A 16,055-nucleotide genomic window follows, 5' to 3' on the forward strand; every position below is an offset into this window, starting at 1 on the left:
TCATCTGGACGTAGCGTTTAGTGGGAGAAACGTTTCGTCATCATCCAGGTGACGTCTTCAGTCTCAGCTGACTGCAGGTTTCAACCTTATAAACAGGACATTTACATAATGACTGAAACCAGCCCACTGAAGGAACAACGGGCTGGGAGGTCAGTTCCTTAATCGTAATTATGCAAATTCTCATGACCACTGATCAACAACCGCTGACCAAAACCCACTGATCAAAGACCGTTGACCAATGGCCATGAGTCCCATTCACAGAGGCTGGAAGATCAAGGTGCGCCCGGTGGAGGTGGGGTGCAGGGGCTTTGTTGCCAGCACAACAGCAAAGCTGCTTAGAGAGACTGGGATCAGAGGACAGGCGCAACGGCAGGCTATAAGAGAGCTAGCTAACACTGCTGAGAGGACCAGTCACTGGCTATGGTTAAAAAGGGCTGACATCACTCGGCCAGCTAAGGCAGTCAGCTAACCACGAGAGAAAAGAGATTCTCCGCTCTTCTCCCCTCTGCTCTTCTTCCCTTTTCTGGGAGGCAGTGGGGAGGAAGAGCGTACAGCCGGATCCGGCGGGGAGGTGTGGGAAGCCAGACCGGGCGCCCCCCTTCCACCTCTCCTCTCTGCTCTCTCCTATCTTGTCCCTTTTGTCTTACTTCTCTCGATCACCTTTTCTATCCCTTTGAAGAAGTGAGGCTCCATAAATGCTAAACAGGTAAGTATTATTTCTAAGTTGCAGTGAATAGATAGAAAATAAACTGTAGGAAACTAAACAGAAGAAAGAAGAAGAGAAATAACAATTTAACATAAACCAGTGACACACTCCAGGGCCTGATCAGCCCCGGCAGGGCCTCCTTGGATGAGGGTGTCTAGTGATAATGGCCGAAACACCCGATGAATCCAAGGTCCACTGCTGACGATGTGTCCCAAATTTAAAATGATAATCTAGATCAGATCTCTAATCCCTAAACCTAACCAAGGAAGGAAAATGGCAGATTAGCCTGGGTAAAAGACCGACAGTTGAGGCACACAACGATGTGTGCTGCTGGCAAAGTTTCTGGGCTTTCCTCATAACAGCCGTCCCTCAAGAGTCTCTCCATCTAAACAATGCATTATCAGGGACTGTAACACCTAGTCCTCCTCACTGAATCTCTGTCTCTCTTCCACAGCATGTCTTTATCCTGTCTTCCTTCTCTCACCCCAACCGGTCACAGCAGATGGCCCCGCCCCTCCCTGACCATAGTTCTGCCGGAGGTTTCTTCCTGTTAAAAGGGAGTTTTTCCTTCCCACTGTTGCTAAAGCAGTGGGGATCGTATGCAATGTTGCCTGTAATTTTTCATGTGTCTGAGCAAACACACAAACACCCTGAGCGGTCCCTTGGACCACTGTGAGTAACATCAGACGTGTGCAGTTTAATTCTTCTGTTAAAGTATTTCTGTTAGAATACAGTGGAACCCCGACTTACGAATACCCCGTTTCATGAAAAATTCAAGTTACGAAGGCGCTGAACGGCGATATTTCTGCCCGTGTTACAGCAAAATGCCAGCGTAACGAAATCCGCTGTCTCTGATTGGCTGAGCCTACAATGCCCACAATGTTTTCTGAATCATGTGACAACCCCTTGGCTTCCGTACTTGTGTTTCGCTGTTCCACTTGAACGACGTATTGTTGTTCTAGTTAGCAATTAGCCTATAGCCTATCGTTCAGCATCGCCTCACTCAAAACGCGCGATGGGTGCTTCGACCCTCGGGAACGGATTAATTTTGTAAGTCGGGGTTCTGCTGTACCTCTAAGTGCATTAGCCCACTTACAGTGAAAATTGCAAACATCTTGTCCATGACCTGTGCAGTATATTAACACCAAATTGGAAGTGAAAATTACTTAAACCCCAATTTTGAAAACAATATTTTTTCATGCTCTGACTTGTATAACGAGTCTGTGTGAAGCTCCTGCTGTGGTCTGGGAGACAGTCCTGGAACTCTTTGTCTGCAAAATACACTATTTAATTACCAATGTTGGGCAAGTTATTTTGAAAAAGTAATTAATTATAGTTACTAGTTAATTCTTCAAAAAAGCAAGAGTTTTGCAAACAACAAAGTTGCAGCTATTTACCTAAAAATGCAGCTGAGGCAGTTTTTATAACCATTTCAAACTATTTACAGAACAATCAGGTGTTCTGCATCAAATATGAGTCACACAAATTATTTGTGTCCACTACAAAGGAGAAAATCACAGCCTGATCCCTGCAGGCCTGACAGCAGCAGGTGTAGCACTGCTCCTGTTTCCACCTGTGTTTCCACTTTAATCTGCCTTTGGTGGCTTTTTGGCAGAACTGCGACATTCAGCAGCCGCCTCATTGTTCTGACACACAAACTAAAACTATCCACAAAACAACACATTAACTACACACTCCAAACACGCTAAACGTCACAAATCTCTCACATCTAAAAACTCCTCAAATGAATTGTTACGTATTTATTTCAATTTGAATTAAGGTTGGATTGTTTGTGCGTGGAGACTGTGTCAGCAGGTTGCGCATGTGCGCAGCTCAGAGGAAACATTTATGTTTTCTCTGTTGTCTTTGGGGTGATCGTGGCTCAAGAGTTGGGAGTTCGTCTTATAATCGGAAGGTTGCTGGTTCGAGCCCCGGCTCGGACAGTCTCGGTCGTTGTGTCCTTGGGCAAGACACTTCAGCCGTTGCCTACTGGTGGTGGTCAGAGGGCCCGGTGGCGCCAGTGTCCGGCAGCCTCGCCTCTGTCAGTGCGCCCCAGGGTGGCTGTGGCTACAATGTAGCTGCCATCACCTGTGTGTGAATGGGTGGATGATTGTGTATAGTGTAAAGCGCTTTGGGGTCCTTAGGACCAAGTAAAGCGCTACACAAATACAGACCATTTACCATTTAATGCAGGGTCTTTACCTTACAATATGAGCGCCTCGAGGCAACATTTGTTGTGATTTTGCGCTATGTAAATAAAGCCGAATTGAATCGTGTGACGTTGACGTAGAAAGGAAAGAAATATGTGCAACAAAAAAAACTGTTGCATAAATCAAACATGGCAAAATTAGAAGAACGATTGCAGCCTGTTGGCAACAAACTGACAGCAATCACATCCTGACTCTCACATGTCACAACCCGGTGTTTCAGCTAACAGGGCGAGCTGAGGATCCAGCAGACATTCCCAGGAAAGCATCATCAGTGTTCACAGTCTGATGATGGAAAGAGTCGAGGATGGTCCACGTATCACATGTAGGTTAAAAATAAGAGCACATCACACATGGTAACAAACATGCACTTTTCAAGCTTTGTGCAATGAAAGATCAGAAAGCAGGTCAAACATCCAGGGTACCACAGATCCTTTCACAGACTGTTATACTGTGATGCTGATGTTCAGCGTGGTTTTCTTTTTCACCAGAGCTCAACAGAAGCATTAAATCTGATGTTTACAGTGAAAAACAGCAGATTGGAGAGGAGGAGGTGAGAGGCACATCAGCAGCATTTTTCCACTGTTTGGTCACTTTGATGAAATGTTGCGACAAATAGGAAATTTCAATATTTTCTGTTAAGAGGTAAAAAAAAATGAGGTTCAGAGCTGATCGCAAAGAAATCAAACCCAGTGTGTCAGTCAGTGTCTTCATCAGCACTGCTGACCACACGTTTAAAGAAGACGTCATTCAGTCGGCTCATTAAAACGTAAGGATGGCAGTTTGGGACAAAAACAGTCTGTGGGGTCTCCTGTTCCTGCTGGCAGGTAAGACGTGTTTAACATTTTTATGTCTTATTGTAGCTGCTTGTGTTTTCACATCAAACCTTTCTTCCTGGCAGCCCGACTTCTTTAGGTTTCGGAAACTTTGTTTTCGAGCTTCACACACAGCAGTCTGTATTTTCTGTCTCTAAATGGAGTCACTGAGTTCGGATCTCAGCTCTGTGTTTGCTCTTCTTTAGGTGCTGTGGGTCAAACTGTGATCTATCCTCTCACGTCTACCTGTGCTGTCAGAGGATCCACTGCCACCCTCCGCTGCACCTTCACACCTCTGAAGTCTTTCAAAGTGAATCAAACAGAAGTTCCACCAAAGATCGTCAGAGTCCTCTGGTGTCAGAACCACCGGTACTGCTACACTAACACTCCGTCTGTGTGTGACAGTGACTCAGCAAACATCGGTCCTCATTATCAATATCTGGGAGACATGAAGACAAACTGCACTTTACAGATCAGAGATGTTCAGCAGGGAGACAACGCAAGCTTTCGCTTCAGGATGGAAGCTGATCGTCCTGAAGGACATTTTACTAACCAGACAGGAGTGACTGTCACAGTTTTTGGTGAGAGAAAAATGTTCTGGTTCTGACACAAATATTAATCTTTAATATTAACGACTGTTTATTAAAACTAATGAACACTTTGATTTTAGATGGGTCTAAAATGAGAATAATCAGCTCCAGTGATGATAAAAAGTTGAGCAGAGGTGAAACCGTCACACTGCTCTGTGCTTCAGTCTGCACTTTCCACCAACTGGAGGTCATCTGGTTGAAAGATAACCACGCCCTCTCAGACACTGGCCCCTCCCTCCTTCTCATCCTGACTGCAGAGGACTCTGGGAGCTACACCTGTGCTCTGAAGGCCAACATGGAGACTGTCTCTGAGCCGCACAGCCTGCAGGTGGAGGCAGAGGCAGGTTGGTGTGATCAGTTTCTCTCAGATTTTCTTCTCCGTCAAACAGCTGCATGATGTTAAATGTTTAGGTGGCGTTAAAAATGAGTCTAACACAAGTGCAGCCTGTTCATGATCCGTCTGCAATCAGGTAGTCTTAAATCAAGCCCACAAAGGTCTGTTAGTGTGTTTGGAGGCACCGTTTCAGCTTCCTTTTGCTGTAAAACAGAGAGATGGGACTCAGGAGTCACCACAGCCAGCAGCTCTGAATGACACGGGTCCTGGAGCTGAACCTGGAATATTCACGTTGTCCTTGGACTTGGATGAGAGCTGACATTCCCACCTCTGACTGTTCTTCTTCCTGTCTGCACAGGACGTGTTGTTTGCAGCACAGGAGCAGGTCAGCAGCAGAAAGCTAAGAGACATCTGGAAGCTCAGGTGAGTCACATGATTATATAAATGATCTGTCAACAGTATAACGAAGTGCACAAGGTCTGTGAATGAGCCTGACTCTAAATCTGGTTCTTCTAGTTTTAAATGAGAAAACATTTTCAAACCTGATGAAACTCTGACCCAGATATTAAGACTGTTGAAGCAGACCTTTACAGGTGTTCACAAAGGTCCCGCCCACCTGTGAAAATCACTGAAGAGATTTCTCCCTGCAGGCTGGAGCTGTGTCTCCCCCTTCTGGCAGTGAGAGTAATTACACAAACACTGTCAGTGCTGAGAATGAGAAAAAGCCTCAGCAACGGTCACAGATGGCTTTCTCTGTCAGACTGTCATCCTTCTCTGAACACCGAGTCTCTTTTTATCTGAATCATCACAAACTTTTCTCTGTTTGCATCACTTGTCATGATTTGGAGTTTGAGCCTGTTTATCAGCACCGACCTGTCTGCTGCTGTCTTCTTCTTCTGTTGTAGCCTCCAGACGTCACTGAGGACCAACGAAGAAGAACGAGGGCGGCGAGCGTGACGGCGTCGTCACCTGTAACATGTCTGCTTTATTACCCATAATGCTCACCGTGGCGGTTCAGACTCCACGGTCACACTACGAGCTATTTTAGGTGGCGTTAAAAATGAGTCTAACACAAGTGCAGCCTGTTCATGATCCGTCTGCAATCAGGGAGTCTTAAATCAAGCCCACAAAGGTCTGTTAGTGTGTTTGGAGGCACCGTTTCAGCTTCCTTTTGCTTCTTGCTTTAGTTTCAGCTGTGAGAAAACACCCAGTCTATTTTTATTCAAACACGTGGATATATTCTTATTTCTGTGACAGCTTTGATGTTGGTGAAAATCATTCAGTGTTTCTTTGCATTGCTGCGACTCATTAAACAATAAGAGCCTGACTGTTTCAGAGTGCTTGGACAGAAAATGTCACGGTTCAGCTGTGTGGTTGGCAGGAAGTGGACGCAAATAATCCAACAGGGAACATCCTACCTGTCCACGACACTCAGTTATACACATGGACTGATTCTCCTGCACTGTGTACAACATGCCTCATCGACCCCCACTCGTACAAGCACTTCCTTCTGTACTTAAGTGGAATCTAAGCATTCACACACATTCACACTCCGACGGACGCATCGGAGAGCATCTTGGGGTTAGTATCTTGCCCGTGCCAAGGATATTTGGCATGCAGACTGGAGAAGCCAAGGATCGAACCAGCAACCTTCCAGGTGCGACTCTCACTCTGACCCTCTGAGTGCAAAGGTAACAGAACAACAAGGTGAGCTAACCAGCAGGTACAGGTGCACTGCTGACATCACAGCTAAACACACTCGGATCGCCTCTCGAGTTTGAGCCCGGGACAAAGTCCGTCTGATAAAGTTGTTCAGCTGTTCGTTCTTACAGGACGAGCGTTACAGCGAATCGAGATCATCGGCAGGAGCAGGAAAACCTGAGATCACACCTCGCATATAGATCAGGTCCAAACTGGGAAATAAAAATCAAACAAAGAAGATGAAACGGGTACAAATGGTAACAGTTAAAAAGCTTTAGAGATGAAAATAATTACAATAAGATGGAATTTAAACAATAAAGTCCACGTCCAATATTTCTCTGTCTTGGTTTTCATGTGTTTGTTCAGCTGTGATTCTATTACTGATCCCAGGATGGATTCAAAGATGAAGAGGAAACAGTCAACACTGTGTTTTAGAAGCGATTCATGTGATTTATATCCAAAATCTTAATGTTTAAAGCAGCAGCAGTGTACAAAAGAGGAATACTTCACGTTGGTGATAAATTAGAGGAAGAACTAGATGGTCTTATCAGCTCCATGAACACGAAGCTGAAAACGTGTCAGTGAAAATCATTTAATATCTCCTGTTGATCTTTAACGTCACCGCAGCATCTTCCGCTCCTCTATGTGGCCTAAAGAGAAGTGCACTGGGTCGAGCACGTGCTCGGTTTGCCTTAAAAACTTGACAAGTTCACTTTCATCACAACTGATGTGAGAGCAGCCGGTGTAAAGTCGAGTCACGGAGCAGGCGTTCATAGATTAGGTACACGCTGCGCCTGCAAAGATACACGACAGGAGTCGCGCTGATAAAAGGTAAAGTGTGAGCCGTGATTAAAATCACCTAGAAACCAGCTGACTCCGCCTCCTTGGCGTGAAAGTTGCGACGTCTGACTTTAGTGAAACAGTGAAACGTGGTGTGGTTACCGTTCAGTGTGTGGATACGTGTGTGTGAACTGGATTCGTGGAAACTTTCATGCACCACGTTAACGTCTCTGTGTTCGTTTCCAGGCCTCCTATAAAAATACTCTTTGCTCTGATTGGTGCAGGCTGCTGGAAACAAAACTCCACCTCTCTGAGTACATCACTGGAGAAAACGTCTGTTTTATTCTTGTAAAACATTTCAAGAATGTGGGATACTGTTTGTCCACGGTTGGGACAGGGGGACAGGCTCTGTCGGGGATAAGTACTTTGGCGCCACACCGGTTGCTGCGTTCCCGTTTGCACAGTTGGCGGTCGTTGATGAAGTGATGGCTGTGAGAAGGTTTGAGGAAGAGGATGAGACTCCTCAAGGAGATGAAGCAACACAGGAGTACACTGAAGTATTTACGCTTTTTACACGAGCCAAGGTAAAATGGTGTAAAAGTATTTTTTTACTGCTTAAACATTTCCTTTATGATATCAAGTATTGACAAATAGGACTTAAATAATCCTTTGAATATCAATTTTCCAACAAAGTATATTGGCAACAGTCACAGGCAGCTAAATATACGCACAGCAGCTTCCCCATAAATGCTCTGTCTGTGGGTTACAGTGTATCATTATTACATGTTTACATATTATTGCATATTTTAGTGTTTAGAATGAAAATATGTTTCCCAGAGGCCTCCTGTGGACACGTTTCTGACAAAAAAGGACTCACCCGCTTCCTCAGGTATCAATTCAATTCAATTTTATTTATATAGCGCCAAATCACAACAAAGGTCGCCTCAAGGCGCTTCATAGGTACAGAGAAAAACCCAACAATCATATAACCCGTATGAGCAGCACTTTGGCGACAGTGGGAGGGAAAAACTCCCTTTTAACAGGAAGAAACCTCCAGCAGAACCAGGCTCGGGGAGGGGCGGGGCCATCTGCTGTGATTGGTTGGGGTGAGAGAAGGAAGACAGGATAAAAGACATGCTGTGGAAGAGAGACAGAGATTAATAACAGGTGTGATTCAGTGCAGAGAGGTCTGTTAACACAGTGAGTGAGAAAGGTGACTGGAAAGGAAAAACTCAATGCATCATGGGAATCCCCCGGCAGCCTACGTCTATTGCAGCATAACTAAGGGAGGATTCAGCGTCACCTGGTCCAGCCCTAACTATATGCTTTAGCAAAAAGGAAAGTTTGAAGCCTAATCTTGAAAGTAGAGATAGTTTCTGTCTCCTGAATCCAAACTGGAAGCTGGTTCCACAGAAGAGGGGCCTGAAAACTGAAGGCTCTGCCTCCCATTCTACTGTTAAATACTCTAGGAACAACAAGTAGGCCTGCAGAGCGAGAGCGAAGTGCTCTAATAGGGTGATATGGTACTACAAGGTCATTAAGAGAAGATGGGGCCTGATTATTTAAGACCTTGTATGTGAGGAGCAGGATTTTGAATTCTGGATTTAACAGGAAGCCAAAACAGGAGAAATCTGCTCTCTCTTTCTAGTCCCTGTCAGGACTCTTGCTGCAGCATTTTGGATTAACTGAAGGCTTTTCAGGGAGTTTTTAGGACTTCCTGATAATAATGAATTACAGTCGTCCAGCCTGGAAGTAATAAATGCATGAACTAGTTTTTCAGCGTCACTCTGAGACAGGATATTTCTAACTTTAGAGATGTTGCACAAATGGAAGAAAGCAGTCTTACATATTTGTTTAATATGTGCGTTGAAGGACATGTCCTGGTCAAAAATGACTCCAAGGTTCCTCACAGCGTTACTGGAGGCCAAGGTAATGCCATCCAGAGTATGAATCTGCTTAGATACCATATTTCTAAGATTTTCAGGGCCGAGTACAATAACCTCAGTTTTATCTGAATTAAGAAGCAGAAAGTTAGCGGCCATCCAGGTCTTTATGTCTTCAAGACATTCCTGCAGTTTAACTCATTGGTGTGTGTTATCTGGCTTCATGGACAGATAGAGCTGGGTGTCATCTGCATAGCAGTGTAAATGTATGCTATGTATTCTAATGATGCTGCCTAAGGGAAGCATGTATAATGTAAACAGAATTGGTCCTAGCACTGAACCCTGTGGAACTCCATAATTAACCTCAGTGTGTGAAGAGGACTCTCCATTTACATGCACAAACTGGAGTCTATTAGATAGATATGATTCAAACCACTGCAGCACAGTACCTGTAATACCTACAGCATGTTCTAATCGCTCTAATAGGATATTATGGTCGACAGTATCGAACGCTGCACTGAGGTCTAGCAGGACAAGCACAGAGATGAGTCCACTGTCAGAGGCCATAAGAAGATCATTTGTAACCTTCACTAAAGCTGGTTCAGCGTGAGGAGACTGACAGCTGAGCCTGAGGTGGGATCTGTGTGGCAGCAGGTCCAGGGGCGGATCTAAGAAAGTTTCTTAGGGGGGCATGGAAATCAAATCAAAGCCTTTTTAAACACATATGTTACATATGGTTACAATGGTTCACATGCAGTAAATCTGCACGTTTGTGTAACTGAATTATTTTCTTTAGCCCACATAATGAAACACCTCAGTTACACGTGTGAGTTTGGATGTTATGTACTGTGTAGCCTGTATAATAAATAAATATGTAGCCCAGTAAAGCTACACAACATGGGGCGGTTCATTTACAAACACAAGTCTAACTGAAGCTTCACACTTTGTTTGTTAGAAAAAATCAGATTGTTGCTTAAATTTACACAAAATGTCAGAAATCTGCACCGTCATGAACAAAAAGCTCATTTTTCATGATTTGTTGGGTTCACCCTCTGGGGAGCACGACATAACCGCACACTTTTCACTACTTTGTGTTTCACCCTTACATCTTTTGTTACCTCGCCTTGTTTGGTATCATTCAGCTCAACCTCACGTGTCTGAATTTACACTGAGTTTTTCACTGACATACTGTAGTAACACAGCTGATCTGAAATCACACAAAAACATCAAATCCTAGTCATAGTTACATTCGCCTTACTGTAAAAACCACAAATATGTTTAGTGAATAATTTTACTAAAGTTGAAATGCAAATATAAACTGTCACATTTTAAAAACTATGCACACAACAATAAAGTTATATACAACTATTTATCTAAAAGTCAGTGCATCCCACAGGTTTTTGTACAAACATTTAAAACTACTGAAACTACAATGAGAGAACAAGCAGGTGTTGCAATAAGATGCCGCACAAATTATTTGTGTCAGTGAACAAAATTAGTTTGTGGCCACGAGACAGAGGAGAACAGCACAGGGACAAAGCTGCAGGCCTGACAGCAGGAGGTGTATCACTGCTCCTGTTTCCACCTGGAGACAGTGTTTGCACTGCAGCCTTTGTCACATTCATTAGTGCCCTCACTGACACACAACAACCACTACACAACACATTAACTACACAAGACAATAGCTCGCTCAGTGCTTTTAAATTATTTGTTCTACTAAGTGAGAAAAGTTTACATCATCAATTCATGTTGGCAATAAAAGAGCGGGGGCACAAGGGTCTACAGGTCAATGAAACTGACGATGCTCTTACTGCTTTGTGCTTGTGTTCATGTTACTGTAGAAAGTCAGTGAAAGAAAAAATGTGTTAACCCCTGGACTAAAGAACAAATGCTCCAAGTGGGCGAGGTGCTAATTTTCAGATGGCAGGTCTACATCTAGAATCAAAATGAGCACAAACATCAACAACCAAAGTGAAGCATTAAGACAAAACAGAGCAATGTCACACAGGATCCACACATTTGGGCCACAAAATAGATGTAAATTGACTAAAGTAAGACACAAATCAGACAAAAACAGATGCAGCATGATCACAAACAGACACATGTTGGCTACATGTTGATGCTAAATGACTAAAATCACACGTGCAACACTTTCTACATATTTGACAACAGAAGAAAAACACAAACAAAGTTGGAATGTATTTTTAATTATTTTTAATTTTTATTTTATGCCAAATTAGATATTTGGCATAATCAAGCACCAAATCACAAAGTCTCCTCCCTGTTTGTACTGTAAGGTCAAAACCCTACAGTACTACAGAGAACCCCAACAATCAAATGATCCCCCTCTGAGCAAGCACGAGGCGACAGTGGGGAAGAAAAACTCCCTTTAACAGGAAGAAACTTCCAACGGAACCGGGCTCAGAAGGGGCGGCCATCCGCTGCGACCGGTTGGGGGGGATGGAAATCAAAAAGGAGACGAGATGGCGTGAACTACAGTTGTTAAAATTTGGATTTGGTGCTAAAATTCTGCTTCAAGATGTTAAAAGAAGCAGGGCGGCGGGGAAAAGCCAGGATGGTCATTTCAATCATCTCTGGCTTTAGTGAACCACCTAAAGGGTTTTCGCAGAGCTTTTCCCAACGCTGAAAAAAACCTGGAAACTTTGGACTTTTTGGGAGGACTGGGGATGACTCCGAGGAGCATTTTTAGATGCTTTATCAGAACCTCATCAAAAGCCGCATCCTTTGCCATCGCAGCCTTTAACACATCGTCTGGGGAGCCAAACTCCTTGATGAGGCATTTGGCCATTTTCTTGATGAACTTTTTCTTGTCATTCATCAGACTTGTGGCAGACTCTGTGCTGCTGAGTTCAGGCTGCATCAGATCTCTCAGACGCTTGAGGACCGCGTCTGGTTCTTTTGTAGTACATGCTGCCCTGGCAAAAAAGTGCTGAGTTTCAGGTTTTGATTTTCTGATGACTCTCATCATGAGGATAAGGGCGAGGTCAATGGAAATTTTCTCAGCATCAGAAGATGACACTGATACAGACCTCATCTCTGACATGTCAGAGGAATCCTTGGGTGAGCCTGAAACACTGGCAGAGCGTTTTTGGGGAGAAATGCTCCCAGATGTTGGTGTCTGATCAGCTGCCAGACAGCATTTTTCTGGGGTAATGCTCCCAGACTTTGGTGATTGATCAGACACCTGATCAGTCGTCTGATCAGGTGTCTGATCAGGTACCAGAGAGCATTTTTCTGGGGTAATGCTCCCAGACTTTGGTGATTGATCAGACGACTGATCAGACACCTGATCAGTCGTCTGATCAGGTGTCTGATCAGCTGCCAGACAGCATTTTTCTGGGGTAATGCTCCCAGACTTTGGTGATTGATCAGACGACTGATCAGACACCTGATCAGTCGTCTGATCAGGTGTCTGATCAGGTGTCTGATCAGGTGCCAGACAGCATTTTTCTGGGGTAATGCTCCCAGACTTTGGTGACTGATCAGACGACTGATCAGACACCTGATCAGTCGTCTGATCAGGTGTCTGATCAGCTGCCAGACAGCATTTCTCTGGGGTAATGCTCCCAGATTTTGGTGTTACAGGTATTGGAACAGATTCTCTTCCACTGCCATCTGAATCTGTGCTGGTTTCCTTTGTTGGGGTCCTCGTTCTTTTAATAATGTTCTGGATGTCTTCCACAGCCACAGAAATTTTGTCCTCAATCAGCTGATCTTCGTCTTCGTGCTCCACCCAGAGTAAAAGCTTTTGTACAAACTTTTCTACTGCGTCTTCTACGAGCACATAGAGGACTTCAGCAGAAAAGGGACGCTTTGATCCATGTGCTGGTTGTGGAGTCCTGGAGATGACGGTGTCAGACAGGGATCTACCCATTACAGGTTCGGGGACTTGATACAGTCGATCCGTCATAAGTAGATCAAACATTTTTGCCGTTAACTCCACAGTGAAATCTCTGGTTCCCCCACCAGTTCTAAAGTTTTCCACTGTTTTGTGGATGATGAAGACTTTTTCTTTCTTTGTTAATTTCTCATATAACTCATTAACGTCTGACCTGATCGCGTCAAAGTCGACGGGAGAGGAACGTATGTAACGGAGGTGTGTGTTTTGGCTGGAAACCGTACTTTTATCAGAGGGCACTGTGTCACCTTTGGGGCACTTGCAAATGTTTTTCAGACAAACAAGAAATTTTCTGTTTGCCTCCATTACTTTTCTCAGCTCTTTTTTCATTGTTTCAAATTGTTTTCTGGCAAACATGGAAAAGCGCTGTTTGCGTGCTTTGAGCCGGGAGTGAGAGGTGGCTTGCAAACATCTGGAGAAGAAGTCTCTCAGCTTGTTGGTAATTAATCCTGCATTAAAGGCAGGACACCTCTCACAGGGCTCTTCGCTGCTTACATCCATGTTGCCAATGATCTCATTAACGATGTCAGCTGCAACCACTTCTACTGGGGTTGCAGCCCGGAAACTTTGGCTTCCTGCGGCTCGTTTTGTTTCGTCCTTTTCTGTTAGAGTTTCTTCCTCGTCCTCATCTTTATCTGTCATCTCTCCATCTGAGCTCCTTGATGACAGAATCACAGAAATCTCTGTGATTGCTGATTGCACGGACATCTTTGAATCCGTACTTTCTGTACCGGAATCAGAGCCGCTCGACACGCACCGGCAGCGCAGCTCACGTGCGTGCCTTTTAAGGCACGAGGCAGTGTGGCAAACCATGCGGTGCAGCTTTTTAATATTACTGCATTTGCCGCTGACATAAACGGCGGGGTCTTGCGGGAGATCGGGGCTTTCTCTAATGAGTTTGACCGTTGAGCTGACCTTTTCGGAGATCTCTTCCTCAACCATCCGTGTCAGCTCGTCAGTGCTCTCATGTCGCTGTTCCGGGACGTTAAGAGCGCTGGCGATGGAGGCTGAGATGGAGTCTCCGAGGGACGGGCTTATTTTCCCCGCACCTAAAGGCTCCGGATCTTCCTTCATCATGCCATCCTGAATAACAGGAAGGGCATTTTTGAGGATTGTGCTAGAGGCGATCTGAATGATTTCACAAATCATATCAGCGAGCACCGCTCGGACGCCTGAGTCGCATGTGCCACTTTCTATCATGCTCCACTCAGCTCCAGAGAGCCTTTCGAAGCACCTGTTGATAGGTGGCATAATCTGGTCTGGTGTGACCACGACTGTATTTTCATTTTCGCTGCGTGTTGACATGGTTGTATCGCACACTAGATTTTCTGGGTTTGAGAGAACCGCTGGATAATTTCCTTGTTTGGGAGAACGCCGACTGTTGAACATTCGCAAACAGATGAGCAGTGATGTTTCTGTGTGAGAGCCGCTATTTAAAGCTTCCCCTGCCTGTGACGTGGCTGTGACGATCAAAGCAGAAGCGAATTCCTTTGATCTGCCAGTGACGCCGCACAGAACGCACGAGCACACGGATAGAAGCCGCGCCCTCACCATATCCCAGGATTCACTGCGAGTCAACGGTTGAAGAAAAATGGCGGACGGCCGAAGTGAAGCGCAGAAATACCGTCTTCAAAGTAAGCGCTGGGCTTTTATCCCACTTCAAATATACCGCGGAACAAATGTTAGCATAATGAAAAGTCTTAAAGTCACATTTAGCGACCCTTCGGCTAAGTTACGTGACGTTAGTGAGGTCGCGTTTAACGCGCTCTTTGCTCCGTTAGTTCGTTCAGGTTTCTGCCGAAGCTCCGTCTGTTTGTCGCTGTGAAGCCAAACGTACTTAAACGGTTCAGGAAACACCGAGCAGACGGTTGAGCAAATATCTGGCCCGCGAACTGCGGTGAGGACGCAGACTCAAGCATGCTGTGCTGCAGTTTGTCCTTAAAGAGCTCTCATCCTGTATAAAGCACTAATAATGAGACAGACAGTAGATGGAGAAGTCCTCCTGCTGTTGTTGTCAGGCTTATATCAAACAACCTGAGTCTGTCACCTTTGTTATAAAGACCAACACTCTGCAGGATCCTGTCCTGTTTCTCTCTGATTCAAACACATAAAGTGTGTCTTTGTGATGATAAGAGAAAACTGTGTTTTCATCCTGCAAGTTCACACATATTTGATGAACTTCTGCTGCTTTTGTTGCTGACTGCTGTGGTTGATTTCCTTCTGCAGGTGTCCAGAGTCAGAAGAGCCTGAGAAGGTGAGAGGAGACGGAGGCTCTCCACCCCTGATGAGACACCAGGACAGATCCAGGACAGTGTGTGAGGAAGAGGAGGAGGGAGAGGAGCCAGCAGCAGCTGAGAGATGCAGAGGAGAGCAGACAGCTCTCTGTAGTTGAGGGACTGCTAAAAACATTGAAAACACTTTTATATTTGCTTCCTGTATCTACAGAAGTATCTCCAACACAAACTGTAACAGCTGCATACAGGAACCACTCACTGCTGTTTGTCCTGCAGGATCTGACAGGGAACCAAGGAAAAATAAGGGAACCACAGACAACTTTGATAATGCTTTGATTTATCCAGAATATATTTAGTTCAAATATTGTTTTCATCACAGTGGGATTGTGCTGGTTTCAGTGGGGAAAGTGTGCAGCTCATTTAAACACAAAGTTGTCCCTTCATAAAGTGTGTCAGTATTTTATAAAGATGTCATGTTTCTGTATCATCTCTCTGCTGTTAGAGCCTCCAAACATCAGCCTGTTTAATGCTCTCATATCTGCAACATCTTAAGTAAATTATACTGCACAGTTTTGTCATCAATAAGAGAATATTTACTGCATCAGTTTGTCTTCATTTCATCTGAAACGCACACGGATCGAATCTCTGACTTTATTTTTGGGATATTGCCCTTAAATATAACTAAAGCTTTCACACAGGGCTCATAAATGATACGAAATAGAAATAAATACCTTGAATTTTGACTGAAATGTCATATTTGATTCCACCACTGAGCTTTCTTTGTCCAGAATCAGAATGGGTTTTATTTCCAAATGTTGAGCAGCTTTACAACATTAGGAAATTGCTGCGGTACTTAGTGCAAAACATACTGTCAGACAACGCTGAA

At 44.5% G+C, this 16,055-nt stretch overlaps 2 protein-coding genes across 2 annotated transcripts; one reads left to right on the forward strand and one right to left on the reverse strand.

Annotated features, from left to right (window-relative positions):
- Window positions 1–238: 238 nt before the first annotated feature.
- LOC146378444 (uncharacterized) lies at window positions 239–4,728 on the forward strand. Its single transcript, XM_084942665.1, has 3 exons — window positions 239–292; window positions 3,829–4,309; window positions 4,399–4,728. Exons 1-3 carry the CDS (start codon window positions 239–241, stop codon window positions 4,713–4,715), a joined length of 852 nt encoding a protein of 283 aa, XP_084798791.1. The 3' UTR covers window positions 4,716–4,728.
- A 4,150-nt stretch (window positions 4,729–8,878) lies between these two features.
- On the reverse strand, window positions 8,879–15,373 carry LOC146378445 (uncharacterized). Its single transcript, XM_084942666.1, has one exon. It carries the CDS (start codon window positions 14,487–14,489, stop codon window positions 11,601–11,603), a length of 2,889 nt encoding a protein of 962 aa, XP_084798792.1. The 5' UTR covers window positions 14,490–15,373; the 3' UTR covers window positions 8,879–11,600.
- Between the last annotated feature and the right edge of the window lie 682 nt (window positions 15,374–16,055).

The sequence above is a fragment of the Perissodus microlepis genome, chromosome 11, assembly GCF_051167445.1.
Source record: "Perissodus microlepis isolate ML-2025 ecotype Zambia chromosome 11, ASM5116744v1, whole genome shotgun sequence".
Classification (NCBI taxonomy): Eukaryota; Metazoa; Chordata; class Actinopteri; order Cichliformes; family Cichlidae; genus Perissodus; species Perissodus microlepis.